The sequence below is a fragment of the Quercus suber genome, unplaced genomic scaffold (genome assembly GCF_002906115.3).
Source record: "Quercus suber isolate HL8 unplaced genomic scaffold, Cork oak 2.0 scaffold_498, whole genome shotgun sequence".
NCBI lineage: Eukaryota > Viridiplantae > Streptophyta > Magnoliopsida > Fagales > Fagaceae > Quercus > Quercus suber.
Genome location: NW_027069947.1, coordinates 172852 through 200378, shown reverse-complemented (window position 1 = coordinate 200378; position 27527 = coordinate 172852). Strand labels below are relative to the sequence as shown.

Genomic DNA, 27527 nt, shown 5'->3' with positions numbered 1-27527 from the left:
GGAACCATGATCCCCTTCAGTTATAATGTGGCTCTGCCACTAACCTTTGCCTCTCATCCATAAAAATTTGTATTTATAAAGTGACCATTACAGTAAGAGCAGGCGACGGCTTACTTGAAGGGTCTCACTTCTCCCTTGTCGGGATTTTAGTTTTGTAAACAAATATATATTATTTAACTTCCTAGCCCATAAAGGTGCACATTGGGCTGCTTTGATGGTCCGCTAAGCATCAGACTTTCAGGCCCTCTCCCCGCCCACGGCCCATCTCTTTAATTTATAATATTCTTAATTACCAAAAATATATACATTAAAAAAAAAAAAAAAAAAACTTAAGTTGATACCAAATATATATATTATAATATTCGTTAACAAGACACCTCTTGATAGTTGATACCCCCACAAACCAATTTAAACCCAAATGCCCAAAATAAAACCAATTCAAACTCAAATACCTTAAATCAAAACCAAATATAACAAATCAAAGCAAGAAGAGGAAGAGGTGGCAAGCAAGCAAGCAAATATGAGCGGGAACGAGTTCCGGTTCTTCTTGTCGTGCGACATAAATCTCCCAGTAACCTTTTCCATTGAAAAATTGGAAGGTATTTTGCCCCCAATCAAGTCAACCAATTCAGGTGCCTTCTTCTTCTTCTTCTATAATTAAATCTCTTACGTTCCGTTTGGTTACCCAGAAAATTTTCAGTCTATGGGGGCTAATTGAATTTTATTATTGATTTATGTGCTTTGAAAATTATTTATTTCTGTGTGCTTTATCTATATTTATACTAGAGAATTAAAGTAGAAGCTCAATATAAAGACTAAGCTGATCCCCTTAATTTTGTGCCCCAACTTAGATTTCAATAAATGACTGAATGTTAATTACTTCTTTGAAAAATGTAATAAACTTTTTTTAAAAAAAATTTATTGTATCATAATAGCAAAATTTAAGTTAGAAATACTAAATATATAGGTGTGGGTTCTATTTAACTCAACTGAAAAAGTTGGTAAATTCTTTGATGGTTAAATAAAAGATTTAGGTTCAATTTTTGCCTATACCAAAAATCGATAGGTGTTTAATATGATGATAAAGAGCTATTATCAGGAGCGAATGCTATAGGTTGAAACTCTCTAAAAAAAAGTATATAAATAGGTCAATGAATTACCTTCTACTAAAATGGAGCAATATGCATATTCTACCATATTTTTGATAGCGAATTTAAATAATTTACCCAAATTTGCAAATCATTAGTGTCAATAAGCTCTAGTGAGGTCGTTGGTTTAAGACCCATCGGGTGCATGTGTAATTCCTAATAAAGTTAGGTTTACAAGTCTTTTCTGCAATCTGCTGTTTTTGTACAAGCTAGTTTGAATTTGAAATGATACTGACTGTTTATCATCTGTAGTTTTACTTGATAATCTGTTGAAAATGCTATAGATCAGTGATGTGAGCAATACACAATACGGTAATGCATTTTTAAACCGTTACAACTTTATGCTAAACTGTGTGCTATTAACTTCCCTGCAGAAACTGAGTCCGCTACAGAGGAGAGGAGGGCAGAGCTATATGTTGAGTGCACGTGTACATTGATGGTGCTCCATTTGGCCTTCCTACAAGAACAAGGTTTTACATGAATTCTTTTTGTGCTTAACATTCTCAGGAATAAAAAAGAGTTTTCAATTTTGTGGCGAGGTCTGTCTCAGCTGGTCATATGGGAAGAATGGCATCCACGTATACAAGCAAGCGCATGAATGTGCATATTCTATATATATATATATATATATTTTAATTTCTTGTCTTTCTTCCCCTTTCACCCCTCAACATGAGTTTGGATGTACTTGTAATTTAATTTCCTGTTTTATCGACTTTTAATTTCATAATTTTTTCCCCTAAATTTTATTTAGGCTGTTAGGCATTGGTAGAATGCAAGATCTTACGGGTTGAAATCATGCTACTTCTGTCATATCAATTGAATTTTATTGCATTTTTCTTTTTAAAACAATATCAATCCTATTGCTGTCTTATATCTATTGAATTTAATTTTTGTTGCCAGGTTGGAATCAACCAGACCTCCATATTGCTGGAATGAACTCATAACATTGAGCACAAAATATCGAGACTTAACTGTTCACTCACAACTTGCTTTAACGGTAGGTTGGCAATAATCTGCTTATGTTGTTGTTATTTCCAATTCATCATTGTATAAAGTCAGGTGAACTTATCATCATGCTCCTTTTAGACTCATTTAGCTATCCTAAAGAATTCAGGCAAAGGCATGGTTCAGTTTAGTGGCTGCCTTCTACTGTACCTTGAATGTTTTGTTGCATTGTTAGCAATCACTAGAGTGTAAACAAGAGGTTTTATTTTTAGCAGTAAATGTAAATGTTGTAGATGCATGACTATTCTTTTTTGGTCCACATCTTCTGTGGTCCTACTCAGTGCTCACCCTTTTGTTGCTCTACATTTCCATCATAGTGTAGTCAGTTATATATCTTGGTTATTGTGCTAGTTTTAATACATATCAGTTTCCTTTTTTCCCCCACTATTGAGATCCTAAAAGCTGAGATTTTATCCTAAATCTTACTGGGAATATAGGTTTGGGATGTTTCGTGTGAGAAAGATGAGGGATTAATTGGTGGAGCAACAATTCTTCTCTTTAACAGCAAGAAACAACTCAAAACAGGGAAGCAAAAGCTTAGGCTTTGGCCAGGAAAAGAAGCTGATGGGTCCTTTCCTACAACTACTCCTGGAAAGGTTTTCTTACCACTTTATTAGGATATCACATTTCAAGCTCTTTGCCATGCTAGTTTTATGAAATAGTTAGATCTTTTTCTCTATAGTGTGGTTTGTTTTCATATAGGTCCCGCGGCATGAGCGTGGAGAGTTGGAGCGGTTGGAAAAGCTTGAGAATAAGTACGAGAGGGGACAGATTCAACGTGTTGATTGGCTGGACCGCCTCACAATTAAAGCTAAGGAGAGAATCAAAGAGCGTGAAAGCTCTAAAAATGGAGGTTCTCATCTGTACCTGATTGTTGATTTCTGTAGCTTTGAACATCGGGTTGTTTTTCAGGTAGTGCCCATCTGCAATTCACAAATTTATTTGTTGCCTGATAATTATTTAATTGCTTTTGACACTGTACTGTCTGTGCATGTGTCATGAGACTGATGAGTATCTTTGCATCCTTAGTATTTTTTATGAGTTTACTTCTATCAAGTAGTTCATATTTTTTGGGATAGAATCATTTTATTATTATTTTTTTTATAAGTAATAAGTTTTATTGATATCAAAAAAGAACACCCTAGTACACAGGGAATGTACAAGTGGTCAACAACTCAAGTACAAAAATTACAAGAATCAAGGAAATCAAGAAAAGAAGAGAATGATTGGTTTCACATAGCAACCAACCAATCCAATAAAGTTCCTAAAAAAAAAAAACTTGAGTTCTGGTATGGATCTCTTGTTATCTTCAAAACACCTACTATTTCTTTCCCTCTAAAGAGACCACATTAAACAATGGGAACAATTTACCATATATGACCATTTCGATGATGAACAAACTTGCCTTGCCAACAAGCTAGTAGCCCCACAATAGATTGCGGCATAACCCAGCTTACTCCAAATAAACCCAAACCCATAGACCACCGATCCATAGCAACTGAACAATGAAGAAAGAGATGGCCAACCGATTCACCATTACACGTGCACGTGTAGCACCAATCCAATATCCAAACCTTCCTTTTTCGTAAATTTTCAATCGTCAAACATTTCCCTAAAGCAATAGTCCAAACAAAGAAAACAACTTGAGAAGGAATCTTCTGTTTCCAAATACTTTCCAAGGAAAACAGTAGTCATTAGAGCCCACTAAAATACTATAATAATCATTAATCATGAACCCCTTATATCTATCAGGTTTCCAACACATCTTATCCTCACCAAACCCCTTACTGAAGAACCATATATGTTATCCATGATATCTGATGTAGCCTCTAATTCCCGAGCATGCACACCCCTAAAGAAACTTACATCACAAAAGAGGACTCCATTAGTGGACTTCATAATTGTAGCCACACTAGCCTCCTTATCTCAGCAAAAATAAACAATTTAGGATAGTTGATTGCAAGAGATGTCTCACCATACCAACGGTCTTGCCAAAACTTTACCCAAGACCCATCGCCAATATCATACAGAATATAGAGTCAAAAGAAGGCCATGGGTATTATCATTCTCTCTCCCCTTCTATTGTCGTATCTTTCCCGTGGAAAATGGTGTGGCAATTGAAGGTTCCTCCTCAGGCTGCTTTTTTCTCTTGGATTGCTTCTTTAGGCAAGATTTTAACTACTAATAATCTTCGGAAGAGGCATATTGTTGTACCGGAGTGGTGTTATATGTGCAAAAGGTGTGGGGAATCTGTAGATCATCTCCTCCTTCACTATCCTATGCATATGAGATGTGGAGTATGGTCTTTTGCTTGTTTGGTGTTGTTGGGTGATGCTGCAAAGGGTAGTGGATTTGTTGGATTCTTGGTCATGCAATTTCAAGTGACATCACAATATAGATATATGGAGGATTGTGCCGCACTGTTTGACGTGGTGTATATGGTGGAAACGGAATGCTAGAAGTTTTGAGGGATGCGAATGGTCCATTTTTGAGTTTAAGTCTTTTGTCTTTTTTACTCTTCTTAAATGGTGTTTAGTTTTACCATTTTTTTCTGTCTTTCCCTTCTTGTTTTTCTTGATCTTTGTAACTTGGTATCTTGATGTTTTTGCCCTTTTAGTACATTTCCTATGTACTGGGCTATGTTATTTATTTATATATTTTTATAAAATCTTTATGTCACTTATCAAAAAAAAAAAAAAAAAAATCCACAAACCAACACCATATGGACCATTAACAGATCTGGTACACCAGCCATCCCACACACATCCATATTTCACCTCTATCACTTGCCTCCAAAGGGCATCCTTCTCAATCCCAAATCTCCATAGCCACTTCCCAAGCAAAGCTTCATTAAAAAGTCTTACCTTTCTTATCCCCAAGCCACCCGAAGAAATGGGAGAATAAACAGTAGCCCATTTATCCAAATGAAATTTGGGTTTGTCACCAATGCCACTCCATAAGAAATTCCGTTGAAGTTTCTCAATTTTGTTAGCCATAACAACAGGCATAGGAAATACAGATAGAAAATAGGTGGGTAAATTAGATAGAGTGCTTTTGATTAAAGTGATACAGATACAAATGTTTCCATCCCGCTAATCTCGTTTCCATCTTCTCCAAAATTGGGTTCCATATTGTCTTATTCTTGAATTTAGCACCAAAAGAAAGACCCAAATAGGCAAATATTTCATTGGAAGAGTACCTTGCTTGCAGCCAAGGACATTCAACTATAAGTTAATATTATGCACCACTCCAACAGGAACCAATTCTGACTTGCCTAGATTTATCTTTAGACCAAAAACTGCCTCAAACCAAATAAGGATCATATGGAGAATCAAAATCTGATGCAGCCAAGGACATTCAACTATAAGTTAATATTATGCACCACTCCAACAGGAACCAATTCTGACTTGCCTAGATTTATCTTTAGACCAAAAACTGCCTCAAACCAAATAAGGATCATATGGAGAATCAAAATCTGATGCAGCCAAGGACATTCAACTATAAGTTAATATTATGCACCACTCCAACAGGAACCAATTCTGACTTGCCTAGATTTATCTTTAGACCAAAAACTGCCTCAAACCAAATAAGGATCATATGGAGAATCAAAATCTGATGCAGCCAAGGACATTCAACTATAAGTTAATATTATGCACCACTCCAACAGGAACCAATTCTGACTTGCCTAGATTTATCTTTAGACCAAAAACTGCCTCAAACCAAATAAGGATCATATGGAGAATCAAAATCTGATCTAGATCAGCATCACAAAAAATTAGAGTGTCATCCGCAAAGAGGAGATGAGACACTGCCAAGGATCTTCCCCCTAAATTACCCACACTAAAGCCTGACATGCGACGACATTTAACCTTCATTGATCCAAGGATCTTCCCCCTAAATTACCCACACTAAAGCCTGACATGCGACGACATGCAACCTTCATTGATAGCTTTATCCAACATTCTTCCAAAGGCTTCCATAACCAAAAAAAACAACAAAGGAGACAATAGATCACCTTGTCTCAACCCTCTGGAGCTCTCAAAAAACCCATAGGTTTTTAATTATGCCTGCATTTAGATTAGGCACTTGTGAACTTGATCTTAAATTTTATCACATCTTAAAATGACTTGGATTTTGGTTGTGGTTTTTTGTTGAAATGCCATGTAATTGAATTTATTTCAGATTTATAGTGTGGATTGACTCTTATCTTCTATTCTTCTATTGATCCAAGATTTTTTTTGTTAAATTATTGATCCAAGATTTATACATGGTAGCAACTTCATTTTCACTTTTATTCTTAATATGAAGTAATCTTTTTTTGTTGGAAATATAGGAAACAGGAGCAAATTTCTTATTACCATCTCCTCTAACGACAACAAATGAAATTGTTATTGTCTGGGACCCAGAAGTGGGAAAGATAAATCCCTCTGAGCACAAGCAACTAAAGCTCGCTAGGAGTTTAACCCGTGGTATTATTGACAGGGATCTTAAACCAAGCTCGAATGAGAGAAAGTAAGCTTGAATTTATTATTTATTTATAAGTAAGCTTACTTATCAAAAATTTATTTATAAGTATGCTTACTTATCTGAAATTTATTTATAAGTATGCTTGAAATTCTTACATCAAGATTCAATTGGGTTAAACTCAAATTATTGGTTACTTTCGTTTTATTTTTCTCAATATCCTCCTTAGAAATTATTGGTTTATTTTTTTTGGATTCATTTTTTTTAATGAAACTTATTACTTTGAAAAAAAAAGAAAAGGAAAGGAATCATGTATAGGCATATATGTTGAGACGCCTGACTCGCTTCTTGATAGAAAGCAGTTTGGCTGCTGAAACATTAATAATTTAATATATTTGATTGTGGTTGAATCTAGGAACTTCAAAGCAAATGATGGTTTTGTGTAGTAGGAATTTGTTTGTGATAATATTTGTGTTATAGGAAGCCCTAGGTAATCAGAACTGTAAACGTCTTCATCATTCTTTATAAAATATGAGGGGACTATCTAATAAGTTGTTTGTTTGTCGATATGTATTTAAGGTGGGTTGGTGGATAAAGCTTGGTTAACTAGGTTGGATAATTGAGCCTTGCTTAGGAAAATCATGTTTGACCCCTTAACTGTCATGTGACTATGCTAGAACTGGCAAACTTTGGCCCTACTATGCTCAAGCTAAACAGGTTTTACTTTGCCTCTGACTTTAGTGTCTTATAGAAAAGTTTAAACATAAATTTTTCTATATGTTTAAGTACTTTCCTAAAGTTATCAAAGGTTTTGGTATTGCATTTAATTTGTTTTTTAACACTAATTGCCTATTGTGAACAAGTTGGAAAGCTGTTCCTGGTTGGCCAGTTTTTGATAGGCCTGACCTCTTTATCTTGAAGAAGGGTCTGAACTAATATTCTTGTTTGACTTCAGGTTCAAAGTCTGCAATTAGCACTTAGACCTTCAAATCATCTTCCTTAATCTAAAAATATTAATATGTGGAGTAATACAGTCCTGAACAAATGGCTCTTAAATCACCTGAAAACAACCAAGTGTCATGCCTACTAGGAATACATTAAGCATTTATGTAAAAGTATGTTTTTTTTTTTTTAAAATTTTAAATAAGGTTTTTTTTACTAAAGGTATCAAATTGAAAGGAAAAAGAAATGTATTTGAAATGTAATACATGGGACTCAGAAAGCCAAATCCTGTGTGAAAGACTACTTAAATTCTTCAAAATTTATGATTTTGGATCTTGCTGGAGTTATGCATTTAAAACACATTATTACATTTGGATAAATTCAAATGATAGCTATAACTAGATTTACTTTTTTCCTTTCATTTTTTACCATCATTTTTGTTCATTGAAATTCTTATTTATTTATTTTTTTTAAATTATATCATTTTTGCATACTCCTTGTTGAAGGTCAATACAAAGAATACTAAAGTACCCACCGACAAGGACTTTGAGTGGAGATGAGAGGCAGCTACTTTGGAAATTCCGTTTTTCATTGATGTCTGAGAAAAGGGCTCTCACAAAGTTTCTCCGATGTGTTGAATGGAGTGATGTTCAGGTCAGCCCTTTTTTTTTTTTTTTTTTTTTTTCCCAATTATTTATGGACAGTATTACTGAAGCTTTAAAGACTTAGTTTCGTTCATTACTTGTTTTTCCATCACGTCTTTTATTGTGTATATCTTTTATTATATTATTGGCCCATCTGTATATTTAAGCGTCCCCCCACTAATCAAGAGGGGTAGAAAGGTAGGTGGTGGTGGTCAGAATTTGAACTAGATATTGATAGAGTGGTTAATCTATATCCTTTTATTTCTTTATTGTATCATTTATCCTCTGTCTTTTATCAAGATTGTTTCAGCATCTGCTTTTCACATTCTTCTTCTGATTTAACTTATCTTCTATATATTTTTTGATGTGAATGCTCATGTGCGTAAGGCTTCCTCTAAGAGAATTACAAATTACATGTAATGGCATAATATGGAAAAAGCTATTATGTCTTTAACTTATATTCCAAATGTGGAAAACTTAGATCATTATTTGAATGACATAAATGCTTGTTTTAATTAACAGTCCACATTATAGACATTTGTGAGATTTTGTAGTGGCATCCCTTTTTTTTTTTTTTTTTTTTTTTTTTGCAAGTATCGAAAATTTTATTAAGAATAAAACAGAACCATGTACACTGGAAATGTACTATCAAGAACCCAAACTACAATGATCAAACAAATCAGCAAGGGAACATCCAATTTTTAAAACATGACTATATGACTAACTTGAAGCAGTCTGAATATGGTGCTTGACAAGTTGCCATAACTTGAGACCATTTTCAATATCATCATCACTTGAAGTCACCATGCACCTTTGAAACCTTGCTGATAGTGGATGGGTGCTTTAAAGCTTTACCAGGAAAGGAGAACTGTGTAAATAGGATTGACTCTAGCCTACCCCTTAGGCAAGAGACTTGTAATGCCGTAGAGCTTCTAGCTATGTTGTTGATTGATACCGTGCTGATTTAGCAATTATAAGTGGGTTTTGAACTGTGTTCTTTGGGGGAAGATCAGTCTGAAAGACCTCATAAGTGGGAATTTTATTCCTTTCTATTCTCGGGACAAGTTATTTCAAGAATGTTCATATCCTCAAACATGTAAACATATAGAAGCTCAGGATTTGTCCTTAAGTGATTCACTGATAGAAATACTCATTCAGATATTTATTATAAAAAATAAAATAAAAAACTCATTATCAGATGAAAATTAAGATGGTTCTTTCTTTCTTGACATATTAGCATAAAAAATCAATGTAGTTCAAGAAAATTAAACTGTGAAGCAGGGACTTGTCCTGACTTGTTTTTGAACAAAAAAAGTAGTTCATTCACTGCACCTTAATTTTCAGGTGATGTCACTGCCTTTGTTAGTTTACACTACGAGTTCGTGCTATAGCATGTGCTCCCTCATGCCCTTGAGTTAGAAATCTTGTGTTCAAAATTATTACCTTGAGGATATGGACACAAAATGGAACTTGGAACCTGGTGTACTAGGTTTAGGGGCAGAGATCCAGTGTGCTAGTCTTCCAGTAGTATCGTTATATTGTTTCTTTCATTTGCCATTCTAGTCACAATGAAGCAAAAACGGGGAGGCTCCCCCTAGCCATACCATGTATAATCACCCAATGGAGATGGGATAAATTTCAGGTCTCAGGTACTGTACTTTTGATGGTATGCCTCCAGTTATCCGTCATTTGACTGTCTTTCACATATTATAACACTCTATTGTAGATTACTGTATAGTTAACTAATTTTAATATAAATTATGCATCAGTTTATACTTTTATTTTTGTATGCCATCTTTTACCAATAAAATTGCATCTCTCTCTCTCTCTCTCTCTCTCTCTCTCATGCTTGTATTTTCTTTAAGGAACAAGTTTAGGTTAATGAGACATTTTTATTCTGATTAATTAAAATAGACTACCAGCTGCAGAAAACAGCAGAAATGCAGTATCACCAAAGTTCAAAGTACTCAAAGATCTAGATCATTCTAAAAGATTTTTTGTGTCAATGTATGTGCAGGAAGCAAAACAGGCATTAGAATTGATGGGTAAGTGGGTAATGATTGATGTCAGTGATGCGCTTGAGCTTCTATCTCCTGTTTTTGAAAGTGAAGAGGTACGTGCCTGAAGGATAAGGCCTTTGTTTAACAATTTTCTCAATGAATTCCTTTCTCACTCTCTATGAATGGCTACATACACATACATGCGCTTACATATGGTTACTAATTTCATTTGTGCTTCAATTAATGGATTAAAGGTGTCAATTTTGATTGATGTCACCCTGCCAGCCATTTTTCTGATCAGTTATAGTAGGTACTAACGTATTTTCTTTGATATTCCACCTTCAGACAAGTTGTAGTAGGTAGTTATCAAAGAAAAATAATAGCTCTGTGCTTTCTAATTGGAAGCATGTTGGACTCAGTAGAGCCATTGCAAAAGTTAATGTGAATTTTTTACTTGACACCCACATAATAGCTGAAAAGAAGATCAAGACAGGTTTTTTCCTCATTTTCACAGATAGGATATCCTGATTTATTAATATTTCACCTTACTCTAGTCAGGCCTCTGATGTGGTTGCAGTAAGTTGGACTGAGCCAATCAATGTTAATACTAAGAGTTATTACAATAATGTCTTTCTAAGAAATCTTACAATTTAAGAGAGAAAAATAGATGTAATAATTCATGGTTGATGTATGTAGGACTCCCTCTGTCCCATATGGGTATTGAACAATTAAATAAAGTAAACCATAAGTAGGAAATTTATAGGACTTCATTTTTGCATCCCAAAATAAAATAGAGGACTAACAATTTGGAACGGAGGGTGTAATATCTCACACATTTTATTTCTTAATGATAATGCTTAATTGTAGTACCTCTTAACAGGTACGTGCATATGCTGTTAGTGTTCTTGAAAGAGCTGATGATGAAGAGCTCCAGTGTTATTTACTTCAATTGGTTCAGGCTCTGCGGTTTGAGCGCTCTGATAAATCTCGCCTTTCTCATTTCCTTGTGCAACGTGGTATGCACTATGTTGTACACATATTTTGTGTGTGTGATAGCATCTCTCCTTTATCATTTCCTTGTGCAACGCATGTGCATGCGCATTTGTGATAAAATCTTGCCTTTCTTATGTCCTTGTGCAAAGTGGTACACACTGTAATGTTCACGTATATTGTGCGTGCTCATGGGTGTGTGTGGGTGTGTGTGTACATGTTTAAGTGCTACACATTGCAGTTAAATTGTTGTGGCATCTGACAGTTCCCATGAACTTTGACAGCATTACGCAATATCGAGTTTGCTAGCTTTCTTCGCTGGTATGTTGCTGTGGAGCTTCATGATCCAGCCTATGCCAAACGTTTCTATTGTACCCATGAAATTCTGGAAGAGAATATGATGAAGGTTTGGGGTCATTAACTTTCATTTTTTGAGTGTTTTGTCTATTCTGATCAGGATAAGTATCATATTGGTTTTTGTTTTTATTATTAGGATATGTAATGTATGCCCTTATCTGTATCCAGTTGATAAAGTGCAAACAAATCTTTCTTTGGGTATTCAGAACTTATAATAATCTAAAACATGAAAATATCTTCCTTTAGCTACATCTGCTGCTTCTAGCATAGGAATATAAAAGGATAGAAGTTATAAATACTCATTCTATGAAAATATTTTAATTGTCATACATGACAATTGCTGTGTGGAACATTATTCTCTATCAAATGTAACTGTCTATGAAAACGGTATCATCCCAATGTAAGCTTGATGGTATGAATGAATGTCTTTGTGGTTTTGGGAATGTATAATTGAGCATCTCTACAGTCTTATAATTATGTCCACTTTATGACAGTTGGCAGCTGGTGTAAATGGAGATGAAGATGGATTTAAACTGTGGCAAAGTTTGGTACGTCAGACAGAATTGACTGCTCAGTTGTGTTCAATTATGAGAGATGTAAGAAATGTACGCGGAAATACTCAGAAGAAGATCGAAAAGCTTAGACAGCTGCTTTCTGGTCTTCTTAGTGAACTTACCTATTTTGAAGAGGTATTATTCAATTTAACAATCTTTTTGCCTGTTGTTCAACTCATCTATCAAACAATTAGGGCTTAATCAACTTGACCTATTGTATCTGGTTAATTCTTGGAAGCTGCTCAAATTTTATCAGTTATATTAAATTCTGTTAGCTTGCCACATTTTCAGCCGATTCGATCACCAATGGCTCCAAATGTCCTTATTACTGGGATTGTGCCATCTGAGTCATCAATATTCAAAAGTGCATTGCATCCCTTGCGCCTGACTTTCCGAACAGCAAATGGTGGAAGTTGCAAAATCATATTTAAGAAGGGAGATGATATTCGTCAAGACCAACTGGTAGCTATTAAACATTCCCTCTCTTTCTTTGACTCACAGATGTGCATGTGACAACATGACTGAGGTTATATGGATATGCGGTTCCTGTAGGTTATTCAAATGGTATCGCTCATGGATCGATTGCTTAAATTGGAAAATCTTGATCTGCACTTAACTCCATATAAGGTTCTAGCAACTGGACAAGATGAAGGCATGTTGGAATTCATACCATCCCGTTCTTTGGCACAGGTATTATATCCTCTGAAGTTGCTTCATTGATATGACTACTGTGTACAATACCATTTACTTTGTATTCTATAAATTTCACTTTCAAGGCATCATTCTTATCTTAATATTTTGATGATGATCATTAAATGTTAAATAATAGGAATATGGCATGGTAGATTCTATCAATGTTGATTGTCCTTTTTGTTCTCTTGGAAATGTTGTGAATTTCACAAATATTGCCACTAAATATTTGTGATTTTTTATTAGTATATATGTGATAATGGAAGGAAAACATCTTCAAGAGAGATATGAGTATTTTTATATTTAATTGTGGTTATTTTAGTCAATTATATATACTTTATATGGCTAAAAGATGCAATTTCTCACAAAAATTGCTCACATTTAACAGAAAATAGATGTCATTCTTGATTTTGAAGTTTTAAATTATTTATATTAATCACATGATCAAGTATTTTGTAATCAAGTTCATTAATCAGAGGCAAGATCCAGGGCATTTGGATTGCAGGATTACATGCTGCAAACCCTGGAGCATGATGATCAACTCTGATATCATTTGTGTCTTGAAAAAAAACTATTAGATTATATAATCAAATGCACATGCTTACATTTATGAAGAAAATTTATGATTGATCATATAATTTTTATAAAGATGAAACAAGTTTGCAATTACACCGACATTGTATAATATTAAAATACATATTCTTGATATGGGATTTTGTGTAACTAGCACATAGCCTGCTAGAACAGACAAATGTTTCAGAGTATCTACTTTTATGAATGCAACCTGAATGGGATTTTAAATTATTAGTGTCGAGCGTGCTTGGATGATGTTGACCGCAGAAACGTTGACTTTGTTATGTGAGGCTGTTGGTGCCTTGGTGCTTATGATGAGACCAGTCCTACTACTTGCTTAAAAATTACACAAGTGGCTGAAATTTTGGTGGACCAGGCAGTTGATTTCTTGGCATAATTTTTATCCAAGCACATGCACATGCTTTAATAATTTTCAATTATTTTCAGAGAGGAAATTAGATGGAATCTGAAGATTGCAAAAAATAAAATTGTGACTTTGGAACATTTATCACAAACATTACCTTGTTGATTAGCAATAACATTCTTTGGTCTTTTTTAGTTAGACAGTGTTATATTTTTTGTAGCTGATCTTATAGATAACCTAGATCCATATCCTTATGTGATTTATTCTTGAGATATGCTTGCACGTATATTTGACCATATGTTATCCTCCTTGTATCATGTAAAATTTTGCAGTAGGTTATTAAGATATGTTTGTTTTTTTTTTTGGTATCCAGATTCTGTCGGAGCATCGTAGCATTATAAGTTATCTCCAGAAGTTTCATCCGGATGAGCATGGACCATTTGGCATTACAGCTACCTGTCTCGAAACATTTATAAAAAGCTGTGCTGGCTACTCTGTTATCACTTATATACTGGGCATTGGAGACAGGTAACTATTGTTTACAGTTGGTTTCATTGTAACCATCTACATGTGCAGCTTGGTACTTGGATTAGCTATAAAATTTAATGGCTTTATATTGTTCCCTATATAAAATTCATCCCATTTCTTTTTAAAAGGTGAAAAATGCTTCATCATTAGAAACATATAACCATTTTCTGTCTCAAGTTCTGTTGCTACATATATTTCTTAGTGCTGATGCAAGTCATGAAACTTAGTAATTTTTATCAACACAGCTGCAAGTGGACTGGGTGTATGTGTTTAAACTGACTACTACCAAAGTCGTGGCTACTTCAACCAAAAAAGGTCTACCCCCTATTCAAACCGAAATAAGTATCTCACCTCACTTACAAAGTAGTTGGAGCTGGGCTTGAACTATGAGAGTTTGGTTTGCTTTTGTTTCATGTTTATAAGAGTGTTCTGATCCCTTATTTGATCAAACCGCTCCTAGTGTTCAGTTGATATTGCTGGTCATTGGACATGTTTTATGCTGCAACATTTAAATTGAGTGTGGAGTTTTTCATCCCCGATTTAGAATCGAATGCAGTCAGTCCCTTTTATTGACAATTTTCTGTATCTGTTATTGTCTGCTCTGTGAAATGGTGGATGGTTCACCAGGAAAGCATGTTGACATTTCCAGTTCTTAGGACCGTTTGGAATATGCCAATTCGAAGCACTATTTTTTATTTTAAGACATTAGTTTTTTTGTTCCATAGGCACCTAGACAACCTTCTCCTCAGAGATGATGGGCGTCTATTCCATGTTGATTTTGGTTTCATTCTTGGCCGTGACCCCAAGCCGTTTCCACCGCCAATGAAGCTTTGCAAAGAAATGGTTGAGGCTATGGGTGGAGCTGAAAGGTAAATAGTTTTTAACTCTTTGGTGTTTTTGTTTATGTCATCTTTGCCAGATGAAATTGCATTAAACTTGTGACATCGAAGGCCCTTAGTTTGGTGCTGAAAAATCAGTATACAAGAGAGCAAATTGTTGATTGCTTTTTCCTCCTGCAGTCAATATTATACAAGGTTCAAGTCCTATTGTTGTGAGGCATACAACATTCTTCGGAAATCTAGTAACCTAATTTTAAATCTGTTTCATCTCATGGCGGGTTCCAACATTCCTGACATAGCCTCTGACCCTGAGAAGGGAATCCTTAAGGTGAGTTTCTTTATGTTTGTAATCTCATTTTAATTATAGTAAACATCTGTTTGTGTTTTAACTGGGAATGTTGATGTCATACAGCTCCAGGAGAAGTTCCGCTTAGACTTGGATGATGAAGCCTGCATACATTTTTTCCAGGATCTTATCAATGAGAGTGTTAGTGCATTGTTTCCTCAAATGGTTGAGACCATTCATCGGTGGGCTCAATACTGGCGCTGATCCCTGAAACAATTTGGGTTTTGTAAATGCATTTGTAAATAGCCAGGTGATTTCTAGTGTCTTTACTTATCAAAAAAAAGTGATTTCTAGTGTCTTTAAGTTTCAGTTTGCACTTTTTGCATATTTTTCCAAACAGGTTTACTGGAAATGAACCTGTGTTTTTCTGGCATAACTGATGAATTAAGTTAAGAGTTAATTTGTATGTTTTGCTGAAAATACAAGCTTCAGCTGAGTTGAACTTATAACCAAATCTTGTCATTATTTTTTTATTTTTAAAATTTTTTTTATTAGGGTTTATAATTAACCGGTTAAATATGACAGCTCTCCAGCTGATACTCTGGATGGATCTTAAAAAAGACAGACAAGAAGGATAGAGAATATGATAGCAATCATCTTTAACAACCATATAGGAATTATGGTAATTTATTTCTTTGAATACCTTGTTTAGTGAATTTGAAGCAATATATTTGACTCTCTATTTGGATGAACCATAGTTGTCATATTGTTTGGTATAAGGACCATCTCAAACCTTTTTCACATACTATATCTGCATCACAACCAACCAGTTTGGTATGGGTTTATATTCTCCTGACCTCTTTTTGTACACATCTACGGCATGCACATGTTTAGGGTTTTCCAAATTCCCCCTAGTTGGACTCTTTTACTAGAATTTTTACTGAATCTTTGGTCCTATGTGAAAATTTTGAGGGAAGTAATTTGGTAATATGTGAAGTGACGAATTGAATTTCTGAAATCACTTCTTTTGCTTTCCCTTCTCTTTTAAGTTTCAGATTAGTAGCCGCAATTTTAAGGTTGAAATGGACCTTTTGAAGATGCAGACTTGAATGTCATCCTGAAGGATGGGAGAAAAACACACCCCCAAAAAAAAAGGGGCAGTGAAGTTGATTATCAGTGTATATAAATTCTTTAATTGTTCTTTTTATCTGATTTAGGTTTGGATCTAAATATCACGGTATATCTAAATTCTTTTATTTTTCTCTTTATCTTATTTAGGTTTGAATCTAAATTTGTATGATATAACTTTATTGAAATGTATAGAAACTCTGTAACACGTAAATAAAAGTTGCACATCTAATTTGAATTCATCCCATCATCTTTACTATTGCGTCAATAATAAATGTTTAGTGACACACCGTCTTTTTTTTCTTTTTATTTATTTTTTTAATTTTTTGGTAATAACTTTTGAGATAAATAAAAGATGATTATGAGATCAAACTCTCCCTGCCAAAAGAAGTGGGTCTGGGAGATTGGAGATGTGGAGGGGCCAAATCTGTTACAAAAGGGGCCCAAAAAATGGGTGAGGCATTAGCATGTGACTAAGTACACGAGAGGAAGAATAAAATTTAAAGATTGTCAAAAGAGTTAATGTCATTTATGATAGATGACATTAAGTGCCGGTTTGGATTCCGCGTCGGCATTTTCATTTCAGCGTTTTCTCCTTTTTTTTCTTTTTTTCTTTTTATTTCCCTGCACGTAAACAGTAACATCACAAGGGTTTACTGGGGACAAAAATTACTGTTTGTGTACTGTTTATTACTGTTTACGCACTAAAAAATATAAAAATAGGTTCAACGGTATTATTCACACATTTAAAAATTATTTTGCTACGATGTTTTCAGTTTTTAGTTTTCAGTTTTAGTAACAATAAGTTCAATCCAAACGGACCCTTTGCATGAGTTTGAATAGCGGCAGTTTCCACGTTTCCAGCATTTGTATTTTTGATTGGATCCAACAGTACTATTTAGGACCCAGACAAAAACACAAAAATGCGCATACCAATGCATTTTTGGATTCTACGACATTATTCACACTTTTAAAAATTATTTTACTGCAGTGTTTCCAACAATAAATTTTCAGTTTTCAGCAATAAAATTTTAGTTTTCAACAAATAAGCGGTATTTAAACATACTCTAAAAGCAAAGCATCTCTAAAAAATAATATGATCTAGCCGTGGCTGAAACACATTTGGCAGCAAGTAGTGCAGCTCTAGCTTCAGCCTAGAGAGTCATTATAGACAAATAAATCAACACAAGTATGAGTTGTATCCTCTGTGATTACACCAAACAACAGCAAGGAAAACACTTTGTTTTCTTACAGCAATGTTAAAATATATTATGTGCCAGCCTAAAGGAAGAGACTAGATTGGAGTGGCGAAAGAGCGGTGGAGAAAAGAAAAAGTAAACTCTTAATGATTGTTTGTGGAAACTGGAAAGTACATACTCTCATCCAATTGGCAAGGACATGTTGAGGGGAAGTTGATACACGTTTTACTATGTTTTCGTGAAACCACAGTTGGTCACCAAGGGCGACAACAAAGAGTAAATGTTTTGGATCTACATAGAGGAGAGGTTTAAGAATAGTTTGTGTTTGGAAGAGATAGTATTATATAGAAAGTCTAGGTAAAAAAAAAAAATGTCACTATTTTCTCAACGCCCTTATTTTTAGTTGTGGTGGGTTTAGATATAGTATTTTATAACTTTATCTATACTTATGGTGGATTAACACCTCAACTGTTATGAAACTGTTAATAACATTTTATTGTGTATGTAGTGTAATATGGAGCATTCAAAAATGGAAGGTAGTGACGGTGGATGGGCAATGAGAGTTAAGCCAATGAGGGGACATTATGTGAAGAGGTGGAGGGTGGTTTTCTCAGGTATGTCGCATAAAAGGACTACATTTTGTTGATATTTGGGAATAAAAAGTCTATGGCACATAAAATTCACCAATTTTTTTTTTTTGAATCTCCATTGCTGTGTGTATTATGGTAGGATACAAGTGAACTAAGGCTGCGTTTGGTTGCCGTAAAATATTTTCCAAAAAATAGCTTATTTTTCGGAAATGCTATTTTCGGGAAATGAAAAGATTTTCAAGTGTTCGGTTGCATTATGAAAATTGTTGTAGAAAATATTTTCATGTGTTTGATTGTATTATGAAAATGCTATTTTCCTACACATTTTTCACATTTTCTCAGCATCCAAACAAATTTTATTACAAAAAATTTCAAAATCACAGCCAAATCCCAACACCACACACCACCGAAACTCCATTTCAACCCACGGCAGCAAACTTTGGCAATCAAAAGCCACAAAAGAAACAAAACCAAAGAAAAAAATCATCAAATTCAGTCAGATCATTGCAGTCAAGCCTCGATCGGCACGGCGTGGTGTGACTCGCTTGGTCTTGCCAGCGCGGTGTGACTCGTTGGGTCTCGCCGGCACTGTGCGACTGGTGGGTTCGTGGGTCGAAGGTCGCCAGCGATGGGCTCTGGGTTTGGAGCAGCGATGGGCTCTGGGCTTGGATCGACGATTTGTGCTCTCTCGTGCTCTCTCTCTCTCTTTGACTTGCTGGGTCTCTCTCTCTTTGACTTGCTGGGTCTCTCTCTTTGTGCTCTCTTCTCTGTTTTCCGGAAATAGTTATTTGAAGTGAAAATAAAAAGGGAAATCCTTTTCACCCTTGTCTCACGGTCAACTGGAAAGGATTTCCGGAAAATTGATTTTTCATGCGCAACCAAACACTCGAAATTATAGAAAAGCATTTCCGGAAATGGTTTTCACCCAAAACAAATGCAGCCTAAATGGTAAAGGGGGTGAATTTTTCAATACCTATAGCAAGGCTCATTTGGGAAACAAGATGCAAGTGTAGTCTTGACAAACAAAACCTTCCATACAAATTTTCAGCATAAACATTTTTGAGTGTTCATATCTATACTTTCTAGAGAATTTTCTTAGTCATTTTCCAAGATTGGTCTTGTAGATGACAACAATGATAACAACAAAATCTTAAATCCATAATTTTGGAGTTAACTATAGATAACATATTAATTGGGATTGGCCGAATAAGTTGTTTTGACTATGAAGTAACCATTATTATTGAGGTCCAAGTTCCAAAATGATTTATCTTGGGGCGGATAGGAGAGAGAGGTAGAGTTGCAACTCTTGGAGGCTGTATTGAAAAATCAAAAAGTGAAGAAATTTTGTTTCTAATCTATTGCATGGATTCTAGTGGTTTAAAGCAGGAAATCCAATTAATATTGCATGATTTTGTGCATAAAGGAGAGGGGTTGATGGATCAATTAATAGTATAGTTGACATCGGTAATGGATACTTATAAAAAAAAAAAAAGTTGGAAAGATATCAAATTATCAATGTTGTATTGATCACATACTCTCTAATGTTAAAGTCAGTATAAACTCTCTTTTTAGGAAAGAAAGTTGATAACTTTTTGATAATCAATGCATACCTTGATAATGACCTAGAGCTTGGTTTATAATGACGCTTGATAGCAATTTATGAGTGATTTTTATTTAGGGTTCTTGTTGTGGAGGTAATTTTAAGGTAATAAGTGTAATCATAAGCGAGATACTTGGGTACATGTTTTTACTCACGCATTTAAGTTGACCAATCTTAGGCTTACTTGAGCTAAACTCTTGATCGGTTGTTCGAAGTATGTTTGAGTTGGATTGAGTTTGAAGTGATTTGGCTAAGCTAAATTAGTAACATGAATCCTATGTTGATTGTATATGTATCAAGGATGAAGTCATCTTTGGTTCAATTTGGGTTTGTTTATGCCTTCCTTTTACTTCCATGAGTAGGATAAAAAATAGTGTGTTTTATCTTAAAAAATAGTTAATTATTAAAACCTCCCTTGAGGGGTTTGGAAAAATGATACTTTTTATTTTTTTTTTTAATTCAAAAATGATACTTTTCTTCTTTGAGATTCCAACTAAAACAACGTATTGATCATTCCATTAGTAACAGTAATGGAATATTCTAAATTTTGAAGTTTGGTAAAGTGTGTGTGGTATAGCTAGACAGCTAGATTTGCGGATATGTTTTGGAGTTTCTATTTGAAGTGTTTATTTTTTTGGAAGTTTGGTAACAAGGAAGGACAGTATTTTACCTAAAAAGCTTTCGCTAACCAACAATCATAAATAAGGTTTGGTCAATGAAATCTTTTCAAATTTTAGAATATTTTGTTACTGTTATTAATAGGACTAATGTATTGATTTTCTCCAAATCTTAAGGGAGAGACTACTGTCTCTCTTAAGTTTTGGAGCGGATCTCACTACCCTAAACCTCTCAATAATTTGCCCCCCTTCCCCCCAAAAAAAATGGCATGTATCATCTATCATGTATGGTTTTTTTTTTTTTCAAAAGTGTAACAGTGATTGCATATGATTCTTATTTTCTTAAGTAGTCCACACCATCTAACATTTTTCCTCTCTCTAATTACTTAACCTGTTTCTCAAAAAAAAAAAAATACTTAACCTGAGCTTCTAAATTATATATATATATATATATAAAGCCATCTGAGCTTCTCTCCCATTTCTCTTTCTTATTTAAATCTGTGGCTTTCAAAAATTGACTTTGAATTGGAACTAAAAAAACGACTTTCTTATAAAAAATTCTCCTCCTTTTTCCCAGTCGGAAACACAATAACTCCTCTGGTAAATTGACGTCGCATTAACCAATTAAATCCATCAAGCAACTCACATTCTCTCCTTTTGCTGTATTAATTACGGTAACGCAATTATTAACAAAATATTTTAAGAAAAATTTGACATAATTTTTATCAAAAATAGAGAAAATGGTCAAAATATTAATTTTTTTTATAAAATATTTTTAAAATGGTCCGCTAACAAAGCCGCATCTATTAACATTTTTTTATATTAAAATTGCATTTAATATTAGCTTAAAAAGTCACATTTTTTAACTTTATTCATAATATTTTCAAAGTTTTAACCAAAATTTTTTAATTTTAATTAAATAAAAGCCCACAAAATTTAAGGGCATTATCGTCAGTCAGCTTTCCAAATCAAGAGAACAACCCTCTTTGGTCATCTGATCATTCCCTTTTTTAGTGTCGTGGCTGTCACCCATTGGACAGACAGCGTAACCCTCATATCCACGCACGATCCACAAGGTCATTTTCGTCATTTCACCAAAATAATAATAATAATAATAAATTTGCAGCAAAGAAAGCAGAGGAGCCCCTGGTTTTTCGATTTATAAAAAGCCCAAACCTGTAGTTGACGGTCTTCACCACTCCCCATTTCACGCATTCCCGTAAAGCTCATTCTCTCTCTCTCTAAGCGTTTTCTCTCACTAGATCCCTCTGCGAAGCTCTCTCTCTCTCTCTCTACGAAGGTAAAATTCCAAAAGCCTCGTTTTTCTTTCTCTCTTTCTTCGAATAATCGTGAATGCTTGCTTGCTTTTTGATTCATTTTCCTCTGAAAAAAACTTCTTCTGAATTTCGTTCGATTTCGATACGATCTCTTCTTCTGTGATTTGAAATTTTTTCCTTTCGGTTTTGTTATGGATTTCCGCTTCATTTCTAGGGTTCGATTTGAAGGTTTTTTTGTTGTGATCTGAAGGTTTTGTTGTGAAATTCATTCGGATCTGTTGTATTTAGTTCTGCATGCATGTAATTTTTCTTCGAAAACGGAATCTGATTTCTCTAATGGTGCTTGATGTGTCTGTATGGACGGTGATGATACTACTTTTATTCTCGGATCTGTGCGATCCAGTTGAAAACATATGTTTATTATGAGATTTATCAGCTTAGATTTGCATGAGGAAAGTTTATCGAATCCGAATTGTGATTGATGATGATTATTGGTATTGCGATATGTTAAATCTGAGTGTAAAAAATGTGTAGGGATCCATAGCCAGAACCAGAAATGGGGCTGACATTCACGAAGCTGTTCAGCCGGCTTTTTGCCAAGAAAGAAATGCGAATTCTGATGGTTGGTCTCGATGCTGCTGGTAAGACCACCATTCTCTACAAGCTCAAGCTTGGCGAGATCGTCACAACCATTCCCACCATTGGTGAGTTCCTCAATTGATTCGCTTTCTGGTGCTCATTTGTAGTTTTTGTTAACAATTGGTATATGTTTGTGACACTTCCAATGTTGAGAGATTCTAGCATACCGTGATATACTCGAATGTGTTGCATGATTTTAAGTGTGATGATAATGCTCTTTACATTATCTTCTTTCATTTCCAGTTCAGGTAGTTTTTCTTCAATATTCTGTTGTTTGATGTTGCGGTTCTTACCACTTTAGAAAGGCCTATTTAATGTTGTAGAAATTAGATGAAGTAATTGGATGGTGTGCCTTTTTTTGGGAAGTATTTCTGTTGTTTAGGTACGCTTAAAGATTAAATCTCAAAACCCCAAGGTGTAACTAAGCCCTTTGCTTGGCCAAAATGAAGCCCGTTTAGCGAAATGCACCTTAGGCATGCTTTTTAGGTGCTTTTTATTTTATTTTTGCTACATAATATATATGATTCTTTGAAATCAACCGCTCAGTTTTGAAGGAAATGACATTGATCATTGATTTATTATACAAATACTATTCTTAAGGTTCTATATTACAAAAATAATTTTTTGTTTGCTTATCAAAAGACACAAACAAGGATAAATTATTTTTCTTGTGCATTTCGAACTTTGCCTTTTGGATTTATTTTCATTGACATACCTCATTTTGATAATAACTATCATAATTTTGTTTTCTATAAATCATGAGAATTATTTAAAATGTTATGTTTGAAACTTTATATGGCTAAATTACTATTGTGTTGTCCATTGATAATTATTTTCAAATTTCCTATGTAAAAAAAATCTAAGAAAATTGAACCTACAAAATTTGTGCAATTGCACTATCTATTTGAGCTAATGGGCAAAATTGTTAACTTCATTTTCCCCATTATGTCATGAATCTTTCTACTAGAGGCTATTATTCATTAAAAAAGGTTGTACCTAGTGCATAAAACTCTTACTTTTGCGGGGTTTGGGATAGGTGATTGGTAGGCAACCTTACTCCTGTCGTTTTTGAGAGGCTAATTTTTTGATTCCAACTTGGGATTTATCCCTTTTGGTGGAAGAGACTTGCCATTGTACCAAGGCCTGACCTCTTTACTTTAGTTAGGTTCGTGCTTGCACTTTATGCCTAGGTTCTAAGAGGCTTGTGTGCTTGATGCTATAATCGACATCTGTGTTTAAATATATTGTAGTTTAGGAATTGTGCGTTTGTTGCACATGGAAGTCCACAGCTTGTTCAAAAGGCTTGAGACATCTTTTTAAGTTTTTGGTTTGATTTTCTTTTGTTGTAGGGGCACATAATTACATATGAAAATTCTCAGTATTCTAGTACTCTTCAGTAGATTGGAAACAATCATGATATGTGCTTTAATCACTTAAATGTATTTAAGCATATATAAAGAATTGATGAAGATAAAATTTTATGGTTCACTTAAATCACTTAAAAGAGAATGTATAAAGCGACCAGTTTTATATGGTGATGCTCTTCTGATTGTTTTCTTATTCTTTCCCTTTTATTCTTCCATTAAGTGGACAGGATTTATGATACTTATAAAAAAAATTTGAAAACTTTTATGATGTGTCTTGATTAAACTTTGGCGGATTAGTGTTATTTAGCTAATATGCTTCATTTACAGGTTTCAATGTGGAGACTGTGGAATACAAGAACATCAGCTTTACTGTCTGGGATGTCGGGGGTCAGGACAAGGTATGGAGTTGAGATCCTTCTTTCAGTCTCATCCTTAACTATTGAAAGGATTTTTATGCCCATAAATACCGTTAGATTTTGGTTCCTCACTTGCTTTTAAGGCCTGAAGTTTGATTCATTTGGATGAGATCACCTTTTTTCCCTAAAAAAGTAACCTTATAATGGATTGATCATGATTTTTTTTGTTTGTTTTACAGATCCGTCCCTTGTGGAGGCACTACTTTCAGAACACACAGGGTCTTATATTTGTGGTGGACAGCAATGACAGAGACCGAGTTGTTGAGGCGAGGGATGAATTGCATAGGATGTTGAATGAGGTATTTCAGATGGGAGTTAAAATGTTGTTATAAACTGGGTTGAAGATAGTCATACCTATAAAAAAAGGATTTTTAATTAGTGGATAGAATTTGGAGTGAATATGTTCATAGTAAATACAATGGCATGATAATATATCATAAACATGCTAGTAATGATGGAAACTCTTTAATGTTGATTTTTTAAATTATTATTTACTATCTGATTATGTGATCCATAATGAATTTGATTAATTTTCCAGCCTATATGACCTATATTTTAGGTAAAGTAACAACTTGTTACGTTTTTTTATATTGCCCACAATATTATTTATTGTAGTATAGTTTCATTTGGAATAATTGTGCTTTGACTTTTGAGTAATATTGATTATTGATAATTGTTTTCTGATGTTAACTTTATAATTTATTGTGTTCTATTTAGATTTTTGTAAATTAAGGATTGTTTAAAAATAATGAAAATGCATTTATCAGTTAGTATTGAATGGGCATTGATGCATTTATCAGTTTGCCATTTCTGTGTAGTGAATTTTCTGCCAAAAATAATTAATAGCTAAAGCATTAGTTTAGCTCTGTAATTTGGTGGTATATGCTATAGAAGTAGGTGCATCATTAATAACCCTATTCCCATGGCAGAAGTTGAATGTACCTGGAAATTTTCATTCATAAGGTCCAATATATTGGTTGTAGTTAAGAGTCTTGTGTGGTATTTGATATAGAGGAGGTACCAGATTAGTGACTTTGCCAAACTGTTTGTGCTGTTACTGAGCAAAAATTACTCGGAGGGATGAATTTCATTGTCAAAGATATGTGTCTCTTGTTTTGATAAAATTTCTTTTCCCATTGAAATTAGAGTCTTGAAAAGTCTTTATTATTTTTTTTAAAAAAATTCAGCTTCAGTTTTTTGTATACGAAAGATCATCCTAAAATCTAATGCTATATGGTTTTAGGACGAACTGCGAGATGCAGTGTTGCTTGTATTTGCTAACAAACAAGATCTTCCCAACGCAATGAATGCTGCGGAGATTACTGATAAGCTTGGCCTCCACTCTCTCCGGCAACGTCACTGGTATGCTTTATGTTCATGTTGCAATGCTGTAATTCATAACAATATCTTTTGTCCGAAGTGGTTCTAATATGATTCATGGTCTTTCCAGGTACATCCAGAGCACCTGTGCAACCTCAGGAGAGGGGCTTTACGAGGGTTTAGAATGGCTCTCTAGCAACATTGCAAACAAGGTAAGTTTTGACACTGATTGTCAAATTTACTATGTTCGGAATTTATTTTAGCCATCATTTTCTCTATCTTTTTGCTTCCTGTTTTCTCCTCTTCTATTTTGGGAACATATTCTTTTAGTTGTGCATTATTGTACAGAATTATAATGCACTTCTCTTTTTGATGGTTGGTTCTTCTTTTTCTTGTTTCTTAAATTGTAGGCATAAAGCTCCTGGGGAGTTGTTTTGTGCACTGGCAATTCTGGATGCAGGGGTGAATATTATCTAGGTCTTTTTAAAGACAGTTGGATTGTGGTTATGCCTTTTTAAATTGCGGGAATTTCTCTTTTTATTAGGAACTTTGTGGCTATATTGTAATAGAAAAATGTCGTGGGATATATATACTTGAGCTTTTGGTCTTGGTTGTATGCAATTCTCCTAGCTGTAATCAGAACCAATTTGTTTCAACTTTTTAATTGGTTTTATACCTATTATGTTGATTCTTGAGGTTGAGAGTGTGTTTTGTGTGTTAGTGAGTAGATTCTGCACTAGAGTATTTTTCCTTTTTTCCCTGGAATTGCTATGGTAGGTGCTCCTTACTGTTTTCCTGGGAAGCCGATGGTTCTCTTTTTCCAGCTCCCTTGATTAGGCATGTTCAGTAGCTTAAATTGCTGTTAATGACTTCGGTTGTCATCATGATTCATTCATTTGCTCGTTTTACCCAACTTGCTTGGATGCTACCATTGAAAGTGTTACACGCTGCAAAGATGTATATTACTATTATCTCTTCTTGGATCAAGTAAATATAAAAGTAAGTTGTCCCATACATACTAAGGTGATGTTTCCACTTTCCATGCTGCCAATGATATCAGGTACGTGTTCAATGAGCATCACATCAAGAGATTCAAGACGTAAAGTGGAAGAGTCATTGGATTGGCTGGTCGGCTAACTAATTCAAACCGGTGATGTGGCCACTTTAGCTTGTCTTATTTCTTTCTTTTCTCTCATTTGTTTACTTTTTTTATTCGATATCTCTATCCCGAAGCTGCACGCTTTTTTATTCCGTATAGTAGTTACTAAAAAATAGCTTTAAAGGACCGTGCCTTTTGGAGTAACCTTGATCCTTGCTAATCTTTGGAGGCAGCAAGTCTAGATAAGTGATGATAGATATACTAGCTACAGACATGTATCACCAATCACAAATTGTTGAGGTGACACAAATCATATTCTTATCGAATTGTTTGTAAGCTTTTTGCAATAGGTTTAGTATTTTCCAAGTCTAGGAACACACCGAATTTCACATTTTTGTTAATTGTTGAGTTGGAAATGATCATCTTCCTCACGGGATGAAAAGAATGTTTTCACTCCTCAAATCTTAAGTTAATTGTGAGAGTTTGGTGATTAAAGTACATCTTTTGCTGTTAAAATTTGGGATTATTTTATTTTGGTCATTCATATTTAATATGACCCTCTATAATATATTTTTATGCCTACAAGGTTACAACAGTGAAATTTCTATATACTACCTTCCACAGATTTTAAAGAGTCGGTATTTTTTGAAATAGCTAAATATGAAAGACATTTAATAGCCAAATTATTAATGGAAATAACACAACACGGTTAACATAAAAACGGATCCAAGCATAAAGAGTAAAAATGAATATTTTGGAACGTAAATAGTTAAGTTTAAGCACGCCCCGCGTTTCTCTTTTTTTTTTTTTTTTTTTTTTTTTTTCACACGCCCTGCCAATAAATACTGTAATAGACTTGTTCACCCGTCCCCACGGGCCAACTGGCAAATC

At 34.3% G+C, this 27527-nt stretch overlaps 2 protein-coding genes across 2 annotated transcripts; both read left to right on the top strand.

The window, feature by feature from the left end:
- Positions 1–374: 374 nt before the first annotated feature.
- Positions 375–16754, top strand: LOC112033997 (phosphatidylinositol 3-kinase, root isoform). The gene is given in 19 exon segments (XM_065763234.1): positions 375–632; positions 1523–1570; positions 1573–1618; positions 2049–2145; positions 2591–2749; positions 2856–3065; positions 6487–6665; positions 8066–8213; positions 10221–10316; positions 11084–11219; positions 11478–11599; positions 12045–12239; positions 12396–12566; positions 12657–12794; positions 14105–14259; positions 14985–15128; positions 15279–15426; positions 15511–15694; positions 16440–16754. Coding segments are annotated over 18 exon segments (2442 nt in total). The 5' UTR covers positions 375–520; the 3' UTR covers positions 15649–15694; positions 16440–16754.
- A 4930-nt stretch (positions 16755–21684) lies between these two features.
- Positions 21685–26238, top strand: LOC112033996 (ADP-ribosylation factor 2). Its single transcript, XM_024066777.2, has 7 exons — positions 21685–21818; positions 22330–22499; positions 24129–24199; positions 24397–24516; positions 25461–25579; positions 25668–25749; positions 25948–26238. The coding sequence occupies exons 2-7, from the start codon at positions 22352–22354 to the stop codon at positions 25951–25953; spliced, it is 546 nt and encodes a 181-aa protein (XP_023922545.1). The 5' UTR covers positions 21685–21818; positions 22330–22351; the 3' UTR covers positions 25954–26238.
- Positions 26239–27527: the final 1289 nt, after the last annotated feature.